Source organism: Nematostella vectensis, chromosome 12 (genome assembly GCF_932526225.1).
Source record: "Nematostella vectensis chromosome 12, jaNemVect1.1, whole genome shotgun sequence".
Lineage (NCBI taxonomy): Eukaryota > Metazoa > Cnidaria > Anthozoa > Actiniaria > Edwardsiidae > Nematostella > Nematostella vectensis.
The window spans coordinates 7,290,955-7,314,160 of record NC_064045.1 but is presented as its reverse complement, the minus strand read 5'-3'; the positions used below and the strand labels follow the sequence as shown (position 1 = coordinate 7,314,160).

Here is a 23,206-nt window from a genome sequence, read left to right as displayed (position 1 = left end):
TGTGCCGCCAAAAAGCGTTGTAATCTTTTTGGAGAATAGTCAGATATCATATATCTCTGTATCCTTATCTGTGCGCGCTCCTCTCATCAGCTCGTTGCCCCTGTCTGTACAAAAGCAGGTTTTATGTCGATGTGCGGGCAATATAATAGTTAAATGTTACTCAGGTTGTGTAACTATCACTTTGGAAGTCATGAGGGAAAAGTAAATCGCCTTTAAAGTTAGTGTAAGCGACGAAAACGAAGAATAATCATTACTATCAATAATCATCCTATCGCCCGTGGCTGGAGTAAAAAATTCCAAGGAGACAACATTACTTGCGCGCGCATGATTGTGATTCAGATGAAAGCATTCGTTCATCCTCCACGATGTTTTCTTGGTTAGCAAAATGGAAAAAAGGTCCGGCAGAGCGGGTGTTTGTGGTATTTCCCCGGCAAAGGAAATTAAGAAAAAAGCAGAGCGCGCGTATGTAGATTAGTGCAAAGGGAAATAAGCGGAGAAGGATGAAAAGAAACCGTTCCGTTTATTCCTTCCACTATTGCCTCTCCTTCGCGTTGACATACAAACAGGAGGAAAGAATTTGACGTCTCCGCTTCCTTCTCCGATGTAAATATGACTTAAGCCGCGGCATAAATTTGTCTTTCTCCACATCAGGTGAGTGTGCGGTACGTACGTACGGCGGTAATGGCCATGGGGCTTGCTGTGTGTTTCCCTTCACTTACAAAGGTCACCTGTACAACACGTGCATCACCAAGGATACCGGCACTGCTGGGGTCATCGGTAATCCCTGGTGTTCCGTGACAGACAACTACGACCGAGACAAGAAAAGAGGGTTGTGTGTCACTGAGAACGGTATGAGGCCCTGTGTGTCAAAGAGGTGTCCTACATTTAGATACCACCCCCCCTCTTTTATGAGGTGATAGGAATCCGTTCCCTATTGCTCTCTTAGGAGGAATAAAATTAGATAACGCCCTTCTTTTTTATGAGGTGATAGGAATCCGTGCCCTATTGCTCTCTTAGGAGGAAAAAAAATAGATAACGCCCTTCTTTTTTATGAGGTGATAGGAATCCGTGCCCTATTGCTCTCTTAGGAGGAATAAAATTAGATAACGCTCTTCTTTTTTATGAGGTGATAGGAATCCGTGCCCTATTACTCTCTTAGGAGAAATAAAATTAGATCAGGCCCCCTTCTCTGGATTCTGACTCTTACCTTCCGATAATCATTTGGTCTGCGTCGACAGTTAGATAAATAGATAATGACAAATAGATGACAAATTTGTCATCATCTACTTCTCTATTTGCTACTGTTATCTTTTGTTGGTTAATCATCAGTTAATTTTTATATACTCTATCTGTAACATATTCTATTGTAACTCATTTGAACCTGAACAGGGACGGTAAGGGTTATTTTCGTGATCCGTGAACGGCCTTTTTTGTTTATCGTGAAAAGATCAAATTATTAAAAACCGTGAACCGTGATAACTACCTTCGCCCTGATTAGTGAATGACGTAATTTGATCAGCGTGAATCGTGATCTATGATGCCCTTTAAAAATCTTGAATCGTGATTGAAACGTGCAGGCATCACCCCCCGTTACCGTCCCTTTCAGATCTTTTTACTAAAATTGGTACTATAGATATGACAACTATCTGCCCTCTAACTCCTGTTCCATGGATAAACTTTTCAGTCACATGTCATCCGACCTGGCAGTTCACGTGTAACAACAACCACTGGTGGAAACAATGCATCGACATCTCGTACAAATGTGACGGAAAACCCGAGTGTGCGGACCACTCAGACGAGAATGACTGTCGTAAGTAACACCACCCCTCCCCCACAGTGACGAGCAGGGCGCGCTTTAAATGTAGACCAATTATTTATCTGACGTACCGGTAACGTAGGTAGCACAGCTACTCCAAGTTTAGACGCCGTTGAGAGCAGGCCTCGGAATATTGGTGTAGGCAGGTATATATATACATACTATAAAACATACTATATATATATACTATAAAACTATATAAAACTATATATACTATAAAACTATATATACAGTTATTATATATTACTATTATATAGTTTTTAGTAATGCGTGAGTGCAGGCGTTCATATAACAGTGCTCAATACATAGGTGTAGAGCGGGATATATCTTGGTTTCTAGGAAAAAAACACGCGAACTACCGTTTTATCTCTACAAGCCTGTTTCGTGGTTGCCCACTCCATAGTTTTATAGTATATATAGTTTTATAGTATATATATATATATATAGTATGTATATTATGTATATTATGCAAGTAAATGCAATCGATATTATTGAAAACATAAGAGAAAAATAATGTCTTAAAAGAACCTTATCTCCTCATTTCATATACTAAATAAACATGTAGCAGCGCTCATACATAAAACAAAAGAAATAAAATAGCTCTCAGTTTGAAAAGTTTAAATGCTTATTTATTATTTATATGTCTTTGTTTTCTCCTTTCCTTACCCTATTCATCTCACACACTCACACATGTTAATTGGCTTCTTTAGCACCTCTTATCAACCCGGATCGCTGCAACGTCATCCATATATACCAACCGAGGAACAAAAAACATCCATTCGTCTGGAAACTCTCCAGAAAATGCGTGTATACGAACAGATGTACCCTCAATACCACACAAGGTAATGTTATGATAATACACATCAGGCCCGTACCCAGGAAAAACAAAAAAAGGTTTAACAAAAAGGGTTTTTTATGCCTTTGCAGTATCTCCACGGGAAGATTATTGTCGGATTCGGCTACATACCAGAGTAGTTTTTTTTTTTTTTTATAAACAGCACGTCTATTGAGAACCGAAAGTGGACTTTCGGTCATTGTGGGGGGGGGGGGTGCTTTCGCACCCCTTGCAACCCCCCTGGGTACGGGCCTGCACATACACAAGGCAATGGTACACACAGCTGTAGCAGGCCTAGAAATATTAGGAGGGCACGGATACAGAATTACGAAGAAAATCTCTTAGGGGAATTATGCTGATAGTGCCTCAAAAGTTTAACTTTTCGCTTATGATCGATACCGTAACAATCACGATTTAAATTGAAAATTTGTTGGTATTTAGTGCCATTTAGTAGCCTAATTGTTAGTGTTGGAGAAGCGTTACACCCCTATGTTGTTATTGTTAGAGGAGCGTGACCCCCCTTGTGTTGTTATTGTTAGAGGAGCGTGACACCACTTGTGTTGTTATTGTAAGAGGAGCGTGACACCACTTGTGTTGTTATTGTTAAAGAAGGGTGACAACCCTTGTGTTTTTATTGTTAGAGGAGCGTGACACAATTTGTGTTGCCATTGTTAGAGGAGCGTGACACCACTTGTGTTGTTATTGTTAGAGGAGCGTGACACCATTTGTGTTGCCATTGTTAGAGGAGCGTGACGCCCCTTGTGTTGTTATTGTAAGAGCGTGACACCATTTGTGTTGCCATTGTTAGAGGAGCGTGACGCCCCTTGTAAGATCAGCTCATGGTTCAAGTGCCGTAGCGGTGTGTGCATTCCTCCCCAGTGGATTTGTGATGGAAAAGATGACTGTGGGGACCGGAGTGACGAATGTGAGTAACCTACCCCCTCCCAGTACACTAAAAACAGACCCCCCTCCCCTCCGAGTACACCTAAGCGAGACCCCTCCTCTCCCAGTACACCTCAAACAGAGCCCTCCCCTCCCAGTACACTAAAAACAGACCCCCCTCTCCTCCGAGTACACCTAAGCGAGACCACCTCCCCTTGGGAGCACTATTTTGATCAGAGAGCACTTTTTGGGTAAGCAAGTCAACTTCTAGCTTTTTTAACCCAAGTTACTAGATTTTGTTGTCTTATATAGATATTTCTAGTTTCCTTAACTACAAATAATATTATCTCAACTAGGCTAAGACTGTAACACTGGGTAGCCTGTGCTTTGGTAACCACAAATATTGGGTAGCCTGTGGAGTTCATTACAATAAAAGAATGCCTTATCTAGAAGATCTGTTTGTCATGTTTTCCTGTTTTACATTTATTTAATAAAAGCAATATTCTTTCTTTTATTCAAATTTTATTTAAAACACAACTTATCTCTAAATTGTCTTAAAAATATACGGTAATTTTCTTTTCGCCAATGAGCACTATTTTGATTTTGGAGCACTTTTTAAGCACTTTTTGGGTGTTTTTGGGAGCACTTTTCTGGCTTTTTGGGAGCACTATCTGGAAACGCCAATCCACATCTAAATCAGACCCCTACTCTTCCAGTACTTTTATATACCTCTCCCATCCCCACAGACCCATTCCCTCCCCACATAAAATTTTAAACTATACGAAACGAACGGAAAAATATTCTAAGAATAAAGGAATGTCGTTGTCTTTTCTTGTATTTCTAGCGGTGGGTCGGTGTGAATACAAGGACAAAAAACCTAGCTGTAAGTAGTCTGCCTTGTATTATGGTTACAAGGAGAAGAGGCATTTTGACGACACAGTCTGATGATGATAATAGAAAAAAATGACAATTTTTATTGTTTTATTTCAATAATGTTGTAAGTTAAGAAGTCTCCAACTAATAACCATCTAAACACAAAATTATATACTTGCTTATTTATCAAGTTCAATCGAAAAATGTTGCAAGAGCTTAAGCAAATCAGCCGAAGGATGAAATGAATTAATGACAAAACTACGGCTTAGAGAGCCTCTTTTTAAAGGCGTCTGGTTTGTTTAAGCATGTATCTGGATCACTAAGTACAGGAAGATGATGATGACAGTGATATGAAAAAAAAAAAGTTTTTCCGTTTTATTTTAGCATGTAGCTGGATTAATGACTGCAAGAAAACGGTGAATGCTTGGGAAAAGAAGTTTGGTGAAGGCGTCAAAAGCATACAGAATACAGTCGTCTGCTACGCTAAGAACACGACCACTATCCCGAACTACCTACCACATACAACCACTAGCATGTAGGTGCAAGGAACAAGAGCACCATTCCACATAATTCAGGCCCGTAGCCAGGGGGGGTTTGGGGGGTTCGGACGAACCCCCCCTACCCGGCTTGAAGTTCCACTCAGAGAAACAAAAAAAATAACGTTTTGCTGGATTACCGTGCACACCAATATGTCTTTAAAATGACTATAAAAATCTTTTTTTAAATTATCATCTTGATTATTATCGCTATATGTTAAAAAGCACCCTATTAAAAGGGAGCTTTAAAATACATTTTAAATACAAGATTGAATTTATTTGAAGTATTGATTGCCTAATGTTAAGGCGAGGGGAGGGGTATACCGGAAATTTGGTCCGCTGAAATGGAAAAACGAACCACCCCGCTCAAAATCCTGGCTACGGGTCTTATAATCTTGTATTGGTATTCAGCACTTGCACGCTTTTCGTTTTCAAAATTAGCCTCAAGAGGTTATTATGTAAATTGTGCTTAGTAGAATTTTAGGCTACGCAGGTTCTTAAATAGGTTGTTATTTCTCTTATTATATCTCTATGAGAAATATATTCTACATCTGTAAATTGTAAAAAGATGGCAAGCCAACACTGGCCTGGCCTTTTATACCAAATTTTCATGTCTATTTTTGGATGAAGATTTTTAAGGTTAATTTCTATAAATTACTTTCTATAAGAACCTGTTTCAAATTAAAGCCTAATAGGTTCTTATGTAAATAGGGTCTAAATTGATCATTTTAGGCTAACAGATTCTTAAATTGCAAGTTCTTATCAGCGGATAAGTACTGTAGAAGGACCGCATTTCATGTTTTTGTACTTATATTTGCTAGTGCTGATGGAGAGTAGGTGAACTAGCAACTGTCCATGTGTTGTTTTATAAACACAAGAAGATGCCCTCTCGACCAATCAGAGAGGATGCACTCTCGACCAATCAGAGAGGAGGATGCACTCTCGACCAATCAGCGCACAATATTCATTTTTAACCCTCTTTCTACGGCAGGTACTTAATAAAAAAAAGAATCAAACAGCTTCAGCCGTACAGCTTTGAACGCTACGGCGATCTACAAAAACTGTACGTACTTATTCAGTATTCAACAGATTGCCATGATGATCAAATTTTGCTATCATTTTTTTTTGCATGGAAAACTCTAAAGTTTTATTTGCTCACTTAAGAGATCTTCGTGGAAATCGCATCACCACCATCGAGCCATTTACCTTCGCCAACCTCAACAGTCTTACAGAACTGTAAGTATGGCTATGTTCGGGTATTTACCGCTATTTTAATTAGACTCGAAAAAATCATGCGTCGTAGCCCGCAGTGCCTCATGGGAATCACATAAATGGACAAAAAAGCGTAAATAAAACTATTCCATGTTTGTAAAGCAGATGTTTTTTTATTTATAAGTCTTTTCACCCCAAAGCCAAAGAAATAAATTCCAGGTCATACAGACCCAGAATAGCAGTGTGAACAATTTTGAAATCAATTTGGTTTCAGAAAAGACAGCATTTAGGGGGGCTGTGGTGATTCATTTGAAAATTATTTTCTCATCCAGGCAAAGCCAAACAAGAAAAAAGCATCATGAATCCACCTTTGCTTGCAAATATCCATAAGCAAAGCACTCAATTATACCCCAATAGACTTCATGATGTCTTGCGACACTCTCCTAATATGCTCATAGCTATATTTTTGATAAAAAATACAAGCAACCATCAACTTGTGCTCGCTTCAGCACAACGACGAGGGATTAAAAGTGGGACCGCAAAGCACTGTTGGAAAGCTAGCATACCGCTGACTAGGTGCAGCGGTGTTTGACTTAGACAGGCTGTAAAAAAAAACTTAAAATAGGGGGAAGGTATCTGTTTTCAGTCTCATATCAAGAAAATTCAGCCAAAAATTGTCGTTTTTGCTTAACGCAGTCACTTCCATATAAGGAAACTAATATATTCCTTATTTGGAAAAACTGCATGATTCTTGTAATTTTTACGGTTACCGTACCGCAGGTGCTTCGTAAACTTTATGAATTACATGATAGACATAATGCTCAAATAGACATAACGCTCAAACAGACATAATCTAATCAGAAGAAAATGACTGTTACCATCTTTGGTCAATGGAGAAAGTATCTGAAAAGAAACTAAAAGTCCTCGTACCAGTCCCTCAAAACGACAACGTTTTCTTCATGTTTTTTTTTTTTTGTAAATTCAGTTAAAAAATAGACAGGAGTCAATAGGTTAAATGAAAATTAACCCTTTCTGAACAAAATAAATTATGGCTTTATTCGTATGCGCTGAATAAATTGCTTTTTGTTGCTGCCACTAAATGCCTGAGCGCGCGCTAGTTTGCCACCCAAAAAGTCACGTGATCTCTAAGCACAAGTCCCCTATTCTCCGCGCTTTGTAAGCAGACCACTAACATTCCGTAGCACATCTGATATTCTTCATGCACAGAAAAGAAAATATATTAGAGTCACGCAACTCCTGTCACGCGACTAGAGTTAGGGACACGTACTTCCACGATTACAAAAGGTTTCCACAGCATCAAAACCATTGCCGCAAACTATTTTTAATACTTTCTGTTATGAACATTGAAAATACAAGAAAGAACATTGCCGGATTAGATAATTAAGACAATTGGTTAGTTAAGCTACCACGGCTTCCTCTACTTTAAGCACAGCCGCCCTTTCCTATGATTAGACTGATAAGATTTATTGTTATTTATTTTATGTAGCATTTCCCTTTGTGTAACAATATGATGAATGAACGCAGTTTTGATATTGTGTATTTCCGTGATTTATTGCCTTTTGATTCTGGTCTCAATGCTTTTGGCTATGCTATCTGATCTAGTAATCACATGAGAGTTTGAGCTGTCAATAAATCGGGTTCCGTGACCCATTGGTCACATACAGCCGAAATTGTCACATCTTTCCTCTAATAACAAAACAAATAAATGTCCTATTCTAAGGCCATATTGCTATATACATATAACTTCAAACAGTTATTGCATCTGGTAGTCGTTGTGCCATGCCGGAGCCCTGTGTGTACGACCTGACCTACGAGGGCTAGCTGTCGTGCTGGTCTCAGGTGTAGTGTGCTCGGTGGCCAGTGGGTCGGTGGATGCTTCACCATCGCTTGGTGGCGATGACTCAGGCTCACTTGAATCGGGCAACTCAGGAAGCGGTGCCTCCTGACCTAGGATGAACTGCCTACGGTTTCGCCGGTAACTCCTATTGCCAACCTTCACAATGTAGCTCCGCTCCGCTCAGCTGTCCTGGTAATCTCATGCGCACGGTCTCACCAGGTACTATTGGGTTGAGTGGTTTTGTGTGCTTGTTGTAATAGAACAGCTGACGTTGCTTGGTACCGGTAAGTGCTCGTGCCTCTTGTTCGATGCTATGTCTTGGCTGCAGCAGGGCTCCCGCCATAGGGAGTAGCGTTTTACAGCGCCTACCCATTAAGCGCTGTGCAGGGCTGGTGCCAACTCCCTTTGTCGAGGTATTCCGCCAGTCGAGTAGTGCAAGAAACTCTGACTGCCCTGAGGCCTTGCATTTCTTAAACAACCGTTTCACGGCTTTTACAGCATTTTCGGCCTTGCCATTGGACTGGTGATAATGTGGAGACGATGTCTTGTGATCAAAGCTCCACTCTCTTGCAAAGACCGAAAACTCGACACAAACTGTGGCCCATTATCAGATACCAGCACATCCGGAATGCCAAACCGTGCAAATACCTCTTTGAGTGCTTTGATGACACTCCGTGATGTGGTGGTTGTCAAACGCGATACTTCAATAAAGCTGCTGTAATAGTCTGAAATGACTAACAAAATTCGCCCATTAAGTTCACAGAGGTCGGCGCTCACCTTGGACCACGGACGTGCGACCATCTCGTGTTGTACCAATAGCTCCTTACCGGGTGTGCTTCGGTACGACAAACATACGTCGCAAGAAGAGATATATGCCTTTAACTCTGTAGACATTCGTGGCCAGTAAAGGCTTTCGCGTGCTCGTCGAATGCATCCCTCGATTCCAACATGCGAGGCGTGGATTGCCTCCATCATTTCTTTGCGAAGACACAAGGGAACAACCAGCTGATGTCCCTTGAATACCAGGTCTTCCTGTAGGGTGAGCTCATCCCGTGAATCGTAGTATGGAATCAGACAGTGTGGAAGAGCAAACTTCGTCTCCGGGAAACCAAGCTTGATGACGTCACGCAGCTTGCACATAACAGGATCATCTGCCGCAGCGTGTTTTATTCGTTGCCACTGCTCACCGCTGACTGGTAAGCATTCTTGGTGGTTAATTTCTTCTAGCTCGTGCACGAAATCACACGTATTCACCTCAGGTAAGGGTGCACGGCTGAGAGTGTCCGCGAGGAACATCTCCTTGCCCTTCTTGTACCTTATGGTGAGGCTGTATCTTTGGAGCCTAAGCAGCATTCTTTGCAGTCGCTGGGGGGCAGAGTGTAGGAGCTTCACGAAGATTGCCTCCAACGGCTTGTGATCGCTTTCTACCATGACCCCATCCAGCCATGCAAATACTATTGCCAATAGCTCCTTTTCTATTTGGGCATACAGAGTCTCCGCTGAGGTAAGTGCCCGAGAGGCGTAAGCAACCGGTTGGCCATTCTGTAGAAGAGCGGCACCAAGCCCAAACTGGGATGCGTCACACTGTAGTGTGACACACTCTTTCACGTTGAAGTAGCGTAGTATTGGTGTGTTTGTAACTGCGTCTTTGAGGGCATCCAAGGCCTTTTGTTGCGGCTCGTCCCAGCTCCACGCGACCTCTTGCTGTGTTAGCTCCCGGAGGGGTCTGGTGGCGTCAGACAGGTTTGGGAGGAACTTGCTTAGGTATTGGGCAACCCCTAACAGGCGTTGTACCCCTGCCTTGTCGGTTGGTGCCGGCATTTCTTGAATTGCTTTCACTTTAGCCGGGTCAACCTTAAGACCATCTCCCGTCGCTACGTGGCCGATAAAGGATACCTCTGTGTGTCTGAGCTTCAGCTTGTCTGTGTTGAGCTTCAGCCCCTTCTCTTCACACACGTGGAGGAAAGCTATCAGGTTCTTGTCGTGGTCTCTGTTGGCCTCCTCGAGCGTCCCCCCTTTTCCGACAACAACAAAGTCGTCTGCGATAACTCCCACTTGTGGCATTCCTATGATCTCGTGCAATTTTCTCTGGAACACCTCAGGAGCCGAGCGTATTCCAAAAGGCATTCGCCTCCAACGGAAACGCCCGAATGGAGTTTTGAACGTGGTTAGATAAGATGACGAGTTATCGAGCTTGATGTGCCAGAAACCGCTCCGGACGTCTAGCTTTGTAAACACCTTCGCTCCATGGAGTCGTGTCGCAACATCTTCAATAGTGGGTACTGGGTAGTGCTCCCTCATGATAGCCTTGTTGAGGTCTTTCGGGTCAAGACACAACCGAAGCTTGCCGTGCTCCTTGGGAACCACCACCATTGAACTCACCCAGGGTGTGGGTGCAGTTACCGGTGCAATTATTTCCTGCTCCACCATTTTGTCGAGTTCGGCCTTCAGTTGATCCCTCAGAGCTACTGAAACTCGTCGTGGTGCATGCTGAACAGGACTCACTGTACCGTCAAGCTTTATGTGGTACTCGCCGTCCGGTAGTCCGACCTCATCTGCAAATACCTTTGGGAATTGTTGAACGATATTGTCGATAGTCACGATTGCCGAGGAATGTACAGCGTAAACCGTGGAGTTGCCGATGATCGGTTTGTTGATGGCGTTATTATCCACGTACTGTATAATGTTCAATCCTAAACTGGCCTTTCTTCCTAGAATGGGACGAATATCGTTTTTGTCGACCAACTTGCAGTCCAACTTACACTTCTTGGTGTCTCTCCACACCGGTATGATCACTTGGCCTATTACAGCAAGTTTGGATCCTCCATAGGCGGAAATAGTGGACTTGGTAGGTTTCACATTTCTTAGTGCAATGTCATTCGTCGCTTTCTTGTACATGCTCAGCGGGACCACATTGCACTGAACACCTGTGTCCGCTTGGAAACGCAAGCTGTTTCCTGATTCAAGCCGTAGCGTGACAAGTTGGGAGTCGTCAAGGGTGACGGCTGACACTTGCTTATCACATACGTCTCGGGTTCACTAGCATCTTCGTCGCTCTCTTGTTCTACGAATTTAACATCCGGTTTATTGACACGCGCACTTCATCTCTTGCTTCGACAGACAGCGGAGAAATGGTTCACTTTTCCACACACATTGCCATTTTCCCACGGGCCGGGCAGTCGCCACTCTCGTGTGTTCGGCCACAGTTGCCGCACGCGGTCCTGCTGGCAGACTTGTTATGATGGCGTTGGCTTTTCTTATTAAAAACCACAGCACTAATGGTGTCGGCTTGACCAACTTCTTTCATCTGTGCCGTCGGGCTTTTTGATGCTCTGCATATTTCGTCTGTTTTCTTGAGGGTGAGGTTTGTTTCCCTTAACAAACGCTCGCGCACCTCGTTATCGCTCACGCCAAACAAACGTCTGTCACGCAATATCTCATCCGGTGTAATGTTTGCAAACTCACACCCCTCGGCAAGTTTTCTCAGAGCCGTACGATATTGATCATAAGTCTCGCCCGCTTCTTGTACGCGCTTGTTAAAGCGGTAGCATTCGAACGGTACGTTTTTCCGCGGCTCACAGTACCCCGCAAACTTTGCTATTACCGGTTGTATTTTCTATTTGTCTCCGTCCTGCCAAGAAAACGTGGAAAATACGTCTCTAGCTTCCTCTCCGATGATTGTGATGAAAGTCGCTACTTGTACATCTTCTGGTTTGGAGTGCAACCCTGTCGCAAGGGAGTAGTTGTCTCAAGCCAGCTTAAACCGTTTCCATTTCTCTGCTATCGTAGCGTCGTGTATTGCTAGTGGGGCCGGTGGAGGCAATGTGAAACCCGTGGCCATCTGTCGCCGAGTTTTGACTTCACAAGGGAAATATATTCTTTCTGCTGTTCGTGTTCGCTCACCTACTGGCTGCCACCATGTAACAATATGATGAATGAACGAAGTTTTGATATTGTGTATTTCCGTGATTTATTGCCTTTTGATTCTGGTCTCAACGCTTTTGGCTATGCTATCTGATCTAGTAATCACATGAGAGTTCAAGCTGTCAATAAATCGGGTTCCGTGACCCATAGGTCACGTACAGCCGATATTGTCACACTTTGAGTAAGAGTTTAGGAATGCAGCACGTCCTACTTTAGGAAACGTCCCATCTGCCTATAAATTATAGCACCAATTTAGCAATCTTTAAGAGTTGAGCAGAGAAATCGAAGAGAGAAGAGTTGAGTTGAGAGCCAGAGAAGCAGAGTTAGAAAAGTCAGAGTGGAGTTTGAAGAGTTACAAGCTTACCAGGCATACTCGCTTACAATAGCCTTGATTTTTATAACTCAGCTTTGATTTTCGCCCCAATCTGCGTGCCTTATAAAGTTCTAGTACCAACGCAATTAATCGTGTTTGAAACATCGCCTTTACCAAAAATGGGAGATGAAAAAAGTGTTTGTTTTGGAAACACCTTCTCTTTGCTAAGATATATAGAGAATACTACATGGAAAGTGCACGGTATTTATTCACGAGTTGTGTATCAAAAAACGAACGAATCAGCGCAGCGAACGAGTGAGTTTTTTGATACAAAACAACGAGTTAATATAAACTTTACAAAGCACTTTCCATCTGTATTTTGTTTATTATATACAATCTGAGAAATTTATAATAAAGGTATAACATAACATTTTATAAGACTTGGCTGCAGAGGCTCCGAGGTTTGTGCTGTTCGACCGTTCAGTTGAAGACAGACAGAAACTTAATTGAAATGAAACTGTCTCGCTAATGTCACGCACGAGACTGTAGCTCATGTAACACAAGTAGTGCACTTTTTAATTTCTAAAATCTCGACATCTATGAAATTAATAAATTACTTAATGGGAAATGCTTGTACAATTTTTATGCACTCGTTGATGGGTTGGGATTGAAGCCATTCAAGTGCAGTGAAAAATTATCGTTCGTCTAATCAGAACCGCGAACGACTGTTACTCACATCGAGACCAGTGAACCAAACGAAAATTTACGGAATATGTTTTAAGTGAGTATTTCTCTGTTTTTTTTTTTCAATAAAAAGTGTTATATAGCGACTAACTTGTATCAAAACGTTATCCGACTTACTTCTCTAGAACAAAACAACTAATCAAAATTCGAAGACACGGTTTTTGTGCCAGTCATGTGTTGGTATTCTGTGATATTCGCAATATAAACACTATAAACAGGTATAACCAATATAAACAGGAATACATATGATCGCATTTTATGTCTATCTTGTTTTATTTTATATTGCTTGCGATCTTTATTTAAATATACGATAGTCAAGGCGTATTCTAGGCGAGCCATGTCGACATTGGTTACCTCCATCCTTAACAATCTTATTTTTGGTTTTCTAGAAAACTCTCGAACAACTTGCTGAAGATTATCAGAAGCAATACCTTTGATGGCCTGTTTTCACTGGAGCATCTGTAAGTAGATAATTTGTATCTCTTAACACCGCTGCTTGCTTACAAAAACTGCAATAAATGGTGTATAATGTTTTCCAGAAAGCTTGATGGGAATCCGGTCACATTAATCGAGACAGCGGGATTCCATGGATTGCGAAAACTCAGAGAACTGTATGTATATCAATAAGTACAAGAAACTGCATACATTGAATACAATATTGTGGTCTTTGACCAAGATGCAGTTAGAAAAATGCTCATTCTTTTCCCATCTTCTTTCTCTTTCTCTTTTACGTCTTAACCAACCGCGTGACCATCTTCGCTTCGGTCCAAGTTCGAAGGTCTTCAGGTCTGGATTTGAATTTGGTTCTCTTTTAAGTCGGTTCTGTGTTTGTTCATGTGTTTCCAGTCTTTCGGATGAGACACAAAACCGAGGTCCCGTCTCCTAAATTTTTCACTCACGAAAGGAGGATGTTAAAGATCGTACTAGTGTGCTATTCTTAAGTGTAGGGAATTGCTCCCGGTATCAAGGCCAAGCTATTCCTGTCTGGACCCAGAGGGCGTAGATCTACCATGTGGATTTGCCTCAATTGGGACCCTTTATTCTTGTTATTATTCTTGTACTATTCATTCTAATACCAACTATTATAAAGAAAGTCGCTACACGTCCATAGTTATTATCGTCATCAGCTTCTCTAACTGCCTACATTGCTTTCAGCAACCTTACAAACTTGGACCTAGAGACCATTCACGACAATGCCTTTTCAGGGATGGACACTCTGCAGAGATTGTAAGTACAACTCCAGGGCCGTACCAGAGGGTGGGGCACTGGGGGCATGTGCCCCCCCAAATTATATTTCCCTAATCCTACGTGGTCTGCTACGGCTAAGTACTCTAAGATGTACTGGTCTATGATTATGATAATGATACATACTAATAAAACTCTTTGTTGTTAAGGTACCTGGATCGTAATGCAAATCTATATCGCCTGCCGCTCGACATCTTCGAGAATCTCCCATTGGAGTTCCTGTAAGTTTTTATTTTATCTAACAAAGACTGTACGGTCGGCTCTCTTTCTTTTGTTTAAGTACTGTGCTGTTTTTCTTTGTTTGACTATTTGTAAAATCCACACGGAAGAAAATGAATGAGTAATAATCCTTTTTGCGTAGAATTATTTCAGTCTTTTTAAAATTAAAATGCGCTCCTTTTTAGGAAAGCAGATCGATTCGAGTTTTGCTGCATCGCCAAGCTCTCCGGCGCCAACTGCTCCGCTCCTAAAGATCTCTTCTCTTCCTGCAACGACTTGATGGCGAACGAAACTCTTGGCATCTCCATATGGATTCTGGGATGTATTGCCTTATTTGGAAACGGCTTTGTACTTATATGGCGATTGAAGACGAAGAGTGAGAGTAGAGTTCACTCTTTACTTCTCCTCAATTTGGCTCTGTCTGATTTCATGATGGGTGTTTACATGGTAGTCATTGGCTCAGTCGATAAATACTACCGCGGTAAATACTTCATATACAACGAAGAATGGAAGAGGAGCCACTTGTGTCAATTCTGTGGATTTCTATCCACGGTTTCTTGTGAAGCATCTGTGTTTATTCTTACCACAATGACAGTCGATCGTTACGTTGCGATTGTCCACCCTCTGAGAAACTTATGTCTAAAGATATCCGGCGCTTACAAAGCGTTAATATCTATATGGCTCTTGGCGTTCATACTTGCGTTTCTTCCGCTAACTGGTATCAAATACTTTAAGGATTTTTATGGAAGGTCAGGCGTATGCTTACCTTTGCATCTCACAGCAGAGAAACCGGCAGGATGGGAATACTCCGTTTTTGTATTCCTTGTTCTTAACTTTATCTCCTTCATGGCGATTTTTATACTCTACTTCATTATGTTCATCAAGATCAAACAGTCACATCAGTTAACAGGGACCGGGTCTCACCAGCGATCTGCGACGGCGTCAATCGGCTCACGCATGGTCTTTATCGTCCTTACAGACTTTGTGTGCTGGATACCTATTATTATAATAGGAATTGCGTCGTTATCAGGAATGCAGGCGCCCCCTGAGGTTTACGCTTGGGTGGCCGTGTTTGTGCTACCTCTTAATTCAGCCCTTAACCCAATCCTCTATACCATATCAACGACGAACTTCCGAAAGAATGTGGGAGCACATTATAGGCGTAGCTCAAAAAGACTCCAAAATTTGACCTACTTTACTACTGACAATCCTGAGACGGAGATCTCTCGGAGGGTGACGAAGTCCATGTCTTTGTCCACGACAAAAACTACGACACCGGACACAACGTTAGAAAGGAGGACTCTACTAAGACGGAACGGCAAACCAGCAAGCCAGAAGAAGACATGCAAAAGCTGCTGCTCACCAATAGCGGAGCGACAAGAGTTCATTGAGTCACCGGTTTAAAGTGCGACCTGTTAGGTAGAAAATGATTGCTTGGCTTGTGTTCATAAAAATTACAAATCGATGATCAAATCTTTTTTTGTTAATAACGTCATGTAGCTTGATAGAATGGGGAACTGTGACGTCATGAAGCGGATCACAATAGTATGCTAGTGTTCATGTAACGGATTTTATTTTACTGTTTTTTTTATCCAGCAAACTTTTGTGACGTCACATATTTTGTTAATCGCTGCTGGCACAATATAGTTGGCAGGCATTAGGAAATGTCGAATTATTGAATTATTAGCTAAATTTTTACAATTGACGAATTGCATTTCCCACTTAAAAAGGTGGTAGTGAGCTTGATAAATCAAAACATAACACGACAATAGACACATAAGTCGACAATAGACACGTAAATGATTTACCCGAGTTTATAATTGCAGGGAAAGGGTAAGCTGATATCAACAGCGTGCCTAGTAAATTTTCCACGGAGACCAGGTTGCCTTTTACTACATTTGTATGTTGTCATGGATTATGTCATGGTTAGCGCTAGATTTTACCCGTTCGTTCAGTGTTTGGGCGCAAAAACGCTAAACAAACGTGTGAAGTAGCATAGCCCTTCATTGGCATTTTTTCTTTGATGATTTGTAGTGAATAAAAACGACTTCTCTAAGCTGTCTTGACGATCACGTGCATCACAGTTATGCACAAGCTCAGATGCTCTCCTTGTGGTTCTAATCGTTCTAGTCTGGTAATCAACCCTGGGCAATCACGCCATCACTTTTTAGCTCCCGCGCATTATACCGAGCCATTATTGTAATATCGTTAATAAAGTATCAGACTTTAACTGTGGGCAGTTAAAGTTATGTTAGTAACCCCCTCTTAGGGTTCCTAAATGCTTGTTATCTCCCTCCTAGGTTTCCTGAATGTCGTCACCCCTCTTTTAGGATTCCTTAATATTGGTAATCCCCCCCTTAGAATTCCTGAAAGTTGGCGGCCCCATCACTGTTGACACCCCTCTCTTAGGATTCCTGAAAGTCGGTAATCCCCCTCTCAGGATTTCTGAATGCTGGTAGCCCCCCTCTTAGGATTCCTGAATGCTGGCAATCCCCCTCTTAGGATTCCTGAATGCTGGCAATCCCCCTCTTAGGATTCCTGAATGTCGGTAATCCCCCTCTCAGGATTCCTGAATGTTGGTAACCCCCCTCTTAGGATTCCTGAATGCTGGCAATCCCCCTCTTAGGATTCCTGAATGCTGGCAATCCCCCTCTTAGGATTCCTGAATGCTGGCAATCCCCCTCTCAGGATTCCTAAATGTTGGTAACCCCCCTCTTAGGATTCCTGAATGCTGGCAATCCCCCTCTTAGGATTCCTGAATGCTGGCAATCCCCCTCTTAGGATTCCTGAATGCTGGCAATCCCCCTTTTAGGATTCCTGAATGTTGGTAATCCCCGTCAGGATTCCTGAACGCTGGTAGCCCCCTCCTAGGATTCCTGAACGCTGGTAGCCCCCTCCTAGGATTCCTGAATGTTGGTAACCCCCCTATCAGAATTCCTGAAAGTTGGCAGCCCCATCTTAGGATTCCTGGATGTTGGTAGCCCCCCCCCTAGGATTCCTGTAATAAGGAAGTTCAGGAATCCTAAGAGAGGGGTGTCAACATTCAGGAATCCTAAGATGGGGACTACCAACATTCAGGAATCCTAAAAGGGGGGGGGGAGGCTACCAGCATTTAAAAATCCTAAAAGGGGGAAGCCTACTTTAAGGAATTCCAACAGGGTGGTTACCAATATTCATGAATCCTAAAAGGGGGATTACCAACATTCAGCAACCCTAAGAGCAGGGTGCCATCATTTAGAAATAATACGATAGGGGTTACCAACATTTGGGAATCCTAAGAGGGGGACTACCATCATTTAGGAATCTTAAGATGGGGTCCCTACTTTCAGGAATCCTAAGAGGGGGATTACCAACAATCAGAAATCTTAGGAGGGTAGCCTGACATAATTTAGATTTGGTCAGAGAATAGTAATCATTCTGAGTTTTATTGTGCATAACAAATAAATGACAATTACAAATTAATGAGAAAAACAATGGATATTCATTAAGTATAAAAACTACAGTTCTAATACCAAAGTACTAAAATACTGAAAGAACATCTGAATAAGATTGTATAATAAACACTACACTGCATTCTATTTGCTGCTGATTGTTTTTGTTGTTGTTGTTGTTAGTCTTGATTGGTGTTGCTGTTGTTTATGGTTGCTGCTGTTGCTATTAGTTGTTATGTCTGTTGGTTATTACCGCTGAATTTTGTAGGTGTTGCTGTTGCTAGTTAGCATTGTCATTAGTTGCTGTTGTTGTCCATGGTATTGGTTATCACATCTATTTTTGTTGTTGAAGGTGTTGCTGTTGCTAGGCCTATTGATTTTGTAGTAGATAATGGTAGTTGTGGATGCTTTTGAATGTCTATCATGTGATTGTTAATCTTGTTTCTTGCTGTTGTTGTTTGTTGCTTTAAATATTGATTCACTGTTGACTTATGTGGTAACTACTCTGAGTGCTTTCTTTTTTGTAAAATTTAGTACAATATTTAGATGGCTATTGTATTATGATCGTTATCAGTTATATTGTTTTTGCATTATTACATACTGCTATCTGCTGTGATTGTAATACAATTGAAAAAAAAGCCTTCTTGTAGCTCAATGCCTAGTTCTAGTCTTGTTTTTTATTGTTTTAACAATAAAAAGTTAGTTTTAAATTACAGCTAAAGATATAATTTTAGACACAGCAATAAATGTGATAATCTTCACATCATTACTTATAACACTGAAAACTTCATCGTGTAAGTTATGTGGCTGACTGATGGCCTATATAGCTACTGTACCATTTAGAAAAAAACAGGGTTTTTTGGTGAAAAATGAACTTCAAACTAGGGACTTCTTCAGATGTCAAAAGTAAATAGATCAGTTACTTTCGTCCCACTTCTTATGCTGGCCACGTGCTTCAATAATATTTACTTCAACAGCTTGCTTTGCTTGTTCTTTTGGTGGAATTGCAATTGTGCGGAATGTTACACGATCACCCTCCTTCAACACAAATTCACTTTCAATGCTAGGAAAAAAAAGAGAACACTTTCATTAGGGAATGGGTTGATACCATCACTTTCATCACATCTTTTAAAGATGTATCATTAGTAAAGATTTCATTTCTATTAACTAATTTAAATCAGACATGACATACTCCATGCCTGCATAATCATCATTACCATAGTCATTGTCATCATCATCACAATCCTTCATTTTCAACATCATTACTATCTATTGTATGTTTTTATTATAATAACACTCACCACCATCCATAATCAAGGAGGTATAAATTCCTTGTACTATTCTGGTTTCAATGACCATCAGACGCATAGATTTAAGAAATGTCACACTAGACGTTTTTCTGAATTTGTCACTGTTAAATATTTGTATTGTTTGAATTAGTAAATGTTGCACTTAGCCTGTAATTCAGCTATCACGCTGCTAAAGGTTAAATAAACATCTATCTATCTATCTGTCTGTCTGTCTGTCTGTCTGTCTGTCTGTCTGTCTGTCTGTCTGTCTGTCTGTCTGTCTGTCTGTCTGTCTGTCTATCTATCTATCTATCATTAAATTACCATCAAAGCTACTGTATAAGCACTTACTCAGAAATGTGAACAAATATATCACCTCCCAAATCAGGATTATTGGGGGTAATAAAGCCATGTCCCTTATCCCGGCAGAAGTACTTGCATACTCCGGATTCTAATGGTGCTTCTGACGCTAGTCTGGACCTAAAAAAAGTATAACTTTGTGTTAAGTCTGATGTGGGTATCATGCATAAGATATTTTATTTCGTTTTAGAAACTAAAAAAGCCAGTCAGGCACTGCTATACTACCTTGAATTATCAGACAGCATATGATCGTTCGTTTCACTTCATCTCCCTTTCCCGTCTGATCCCGTAAGTCAAAAGGTGGTGTAATTCCTTCCCACAAAGCTACATCTGCTTTCCATGTAAATAAGGCATAGTATTCACCCAACTTATATGGCACTCTACATTGATGGATAGATGGATTATCTACCTAGGATATGAACATTATAGGAAAAAAGAGTGTTATGGACTAAGGGAAGCATAACTTTCTCCCAATGTTGATGAATTTGAGGACTAAATAAACAAGGTGTATCATGAAGCTTTTAAAACAGTTGATACTGTATTTCACCCAAAGGCTTGCACCCAAATTTGATATACTTTACATTCACATATTTTTATATAAAATAGTGATTGTCAAAAAGTGGCCTGAAAATAGAGTGTAATAAGGTATTCCATTTTTCTTGCCCCAGGCAAGGTTTTTTTTTTTCAGGGGAAGCCCTTGTTCCAAAATCTGTTTTATCTTTAAAAAAGTTGCTCTTGTATAACATGCAAGAAGTCAAAATTTTCCCAAAAACATAATAAGACTAGACCCTGTCCAGAGGGTTGACTGGGATACCTGATGGATTGCATGTAAATTTGTGACATGTTTGATAAAAACAAAGTTTTATCATAGAACACAACTATAATAAAGCATAAGAAAAAATTTGCACATGTCATATCAAAACACTGATTGGGGCAAGAAGGTAAGAAACAACAGCTTTCCAGGTGGGGGAGGGGACTCCATAAAAGTGAATGGGCGTTGGAGTTGAAGATTGTCTTGACTGCTTTCAATGTAATATCTGTTAGGATTCAATTTACTAATACAACCAAAGTCTGTTAAAATTATAAACAAAATATTTTTTTTTCCATTGTTTATTATTTCACTTGTAAACACAAAGTAAATGATAAGACCTCTTTATGGTATCATATAGTTTAGACAAAATATTTTGGTGTCAAATGAGAGGGCAATATGGAACAGGATAGATATCATTCCCTAGAAGCTCAGGATTTATTCCATTGGTAGCAGTCTAGTGTCATCATGTAATTTTTATCCTATTTGTCACACACCAAATGCTATATCTTTGGGGTTGTAGAGGGTGAAGGCTAGCATAGAGAACAAAGTCATAGTAGAGCTGGCACCCTAATAGAATTTGGAAAAAAATGATGATTGCCTGTAATGTTTACTCTATATCTTAAAATTGCTTTGATCACTCATGTGATATCTCCTAGTGGTAAATATGCTGATACACCCTTTAAGAGCCATATTGTAATAACAGTACTGTATATAATTGCTTTCATTGTTTATGGCAATCATCATTTTATTTATGTAATTGCAAAGTAAACAATAAGATATATTTATGCCATCATAGAGTGGTTTTCAAAACCCTGTGAAATACTATTTTCTTTATTTAGTACTAGTACACTGTGACAATGTCTTTGTTCTCTTTTGTTCTGGCTTGACTATTACACTTTAACAATTACATTTTGTCACACGGGATTTTGAAGCAATAGAATATATTCACATGAATTTAGAATATAACATATAAACACTACCAACACAACACAATTCTCTAGTTTTTATTGCAAATGTTTCATGAGAAAAAAACATACTAAACGACACTCAATAAGTGATAGAAAGAAAAAAGACATATTTTTTTTTGCTATTTCGAGTTACATTGTATCAAGAATTGATTCAAACCTCAGATCTAGAGTAGGCAAAGTGTTCAATGTATAAAGGCAATTAAAATTAGATCATTCCTGAGGGCCCAGAGCATTTTAACTTAGGTCTTGAAGCAGTCTATATGTGACTACGGTAGTCGAGAATAGTCGAGTCTGCCTATTTGACCGTCTCGTGTGCAATCACAAATCTTTCCAGAACGAAATACAGGGTTTAAAATCCAGATTGTGTATGTTTTTTTAACACTGGCATTGTAGATAGCAAACCTATGATTGCACCTTGCCTCTTTAACTGCACAAGTACAAGCGATTCTCAGGTGACATTTCAAAATTCAAGAGGGCGGCAATCAAAGCTTGTGAGATTAGGATAGAAATGCAAAAAGACAAAGGGTAGGATGTTGCTCAACAAATGCACAAACACGAGACGACGAAAAAAACCCAGATGCATTTTATGACTGGGCTACCACAGGTATCAATGAAAAGCTTCACATCATCTATGACTTGACATAATGCAACAAGATTTTATCTAAAAAACTGTAATTTTTTCTTACTATTTAAATTGAAGTTATATCAACACAAACTTTATCCTGAATGAACTCAGAAAACATCCTGGCTATTGGAATAGTTGAACAGTATTAGCTAGGGGTAGCTGACTTTTCCAATTCAACAGAACTAGAATAGATGGAAAAATATATATATATATTCTTATCCAAAAGTCAAGTGTCAGGGTTACTCTCGTTGTCTTTTGAGTGCTGGTCCATCAAAGTTCAAAAACATCCTCTATTTCAATGAAACTCCTTTAGAAAAAAGACAAAAATTGAACACCAGGATAAACCGTTTCAATCGAACTAGGAACGATTGTTATTGATTAAGTCACGTCAGTTATGGCGGAGGTATTTGGTGGGGTATTTGGGCAATGGTTGTAAATGCAAATGACATGTTTATCAAATCTGGTAGAGCAAGGACAAAGGATTCTCAGCTTGAATAAATACTCACTGTGATGTTGTTCTGGTTCTTCTTGTAATAACAGGGCTAGGCACTAAAAATGGGGCGCGTTTATGAAAAGTAGGGGAACATTCCGGACTCGAAGATTTGTTTTTTTTGTGATCCTTACTCGGTGAGTGACGAATCTTCTCATCCGCTTTTTGCTTAGTAGCCATATCTACAATTAAGAGGTAATACTATTTAGTAGGAAATCTATTGGATAGGGGGTTATACAAATCGGGAAGTTGCTAAGATCGCTCTTGAAGAAATTTCAAGGAAACTTTTCCGCTGCTTGACAAGATATGGTGGTTGTATGTGCAATTGTGAGTAAATCTGTTATTATATAAACACGGAAACGCTACTATCTATAGGGAATAGTTCAATCTATCCTAGTTTAGCGCTATCTCTGTGTTAATGTACCTTATTTCTGCAGTATTTCCCTGGAATCGAATGTAATGTCTTCTTGTCCGTTTCCTATGCACGCTGCACAGGGGACGATACTAGAAGACTAGACCCAGGCCTCCGCAGCACACATCGGAAATTCTAATTCGAAAAGCTATGAGACATAAAATATCTCTTCTAAGCCTAAAAAACTGTAAAGCTCGTGTAAAAATATTTTAGCTCTTAATTTGATTATTTAGTTAGGGCCACAAGGAACCCCGCTTGGTTTTAGCTTGGCCGATTTCAGCTCGATGGGCACTCGGTGGCAACCCGCTCATCGGGGAGCAATCGGTTGTTCGTAGGGAAATTCCAATTCTACATTATTTATTT

The 23,206-nt window shown here is 40.5% G+C and overlaps 2 protein-coding genes across 10 annotated transcripts in view; one reads left to right on the top strand and one right to left on the bottom strand.

Moving 5' to 3' along the window:
* LOC5503884 (G-protein coupled receptor GRL101) overlaps positions 1-16,687 on the top strand; it is a 44,069-nt gene extending 27,382 nt beyond the window's left edge. For all 9 annotated transcript variants that reach the window (XM_032372106.2, XM_048719958.1, XM_032372109.2 and 6 more), the window contains 13 exons: positions 652-849; positions 1,685-1,810; positions 2,527-2,658; positions 3,460-3,576; positions 4,378-4,416; positions 4,791-4,941; positions 5,934-6,005; positions 6,107-6,178; positions 13,383-13,454; positions 13,533-13,604; positions 14,149-14,220; positions 14,388-14,459; positions 14,643-16,687. In XM_032372106.2, coding sequence (XP_032227997.2) covers positions 652-849; positions 1,685-1,810; positions 2,527-2,658; positions 3,460-3,576; positions 4,378-4,416; positions 4,791-4,941; positions 5,934-6,005; positions 6,107-6,178; positions 13,383-13,454; positions 13,533-13,604; positions 14,149-14,220; positions 14,388-14,459; positions 14,643-15,861 — 2,414 coding nt within the window. In that variant the 3' untranslated portion in view covers positions 15,862-16,687. The remainder of the gene's footprint in view (positions 1-651; positions 850-1,684; positions 1,811-2,526; positions 2,659-3,459; positions 3,577-4,377; positions 4,417-4,790; positions 4,942-5,933; positions 6,006-6,106; positions 6,179-13,382; positions 13,455-13,532; positions 13,605-14,148; positions 14,221-14,387; positions 14,460-14,642) is intronic.
* A 1,176-nt stretch (positions 16,688-17,863) lies between these two features.
* LOC116611674 (calcium-regulated heat-stable protein 1) lies at positions 17,864-23,066 on the bottom strand. Its single transcript, XM_032372115.2, has 4 exons — positions 22,856-23,066; positions 22,448-22,613; positions 19,529-19,657; positions 17,864-18,951 (listed from the first exon to the last, which is right to left on the bottom strand). The coding sequence occupies exons 2-4, from the start codon at positions 22,609-22,611 to the stop codon at positions 18,804-18,806; spliced, it is 441 nt and encodes a 146-aa protein (XP_032228006.1). The 5' UTR covers positions 22,612-22,613; positions 22,856-23,066; the 3' UTR covers positions 17,864-18,803.
* Positions 23,067-23,206: the final 140 nt, after the last annotated feature.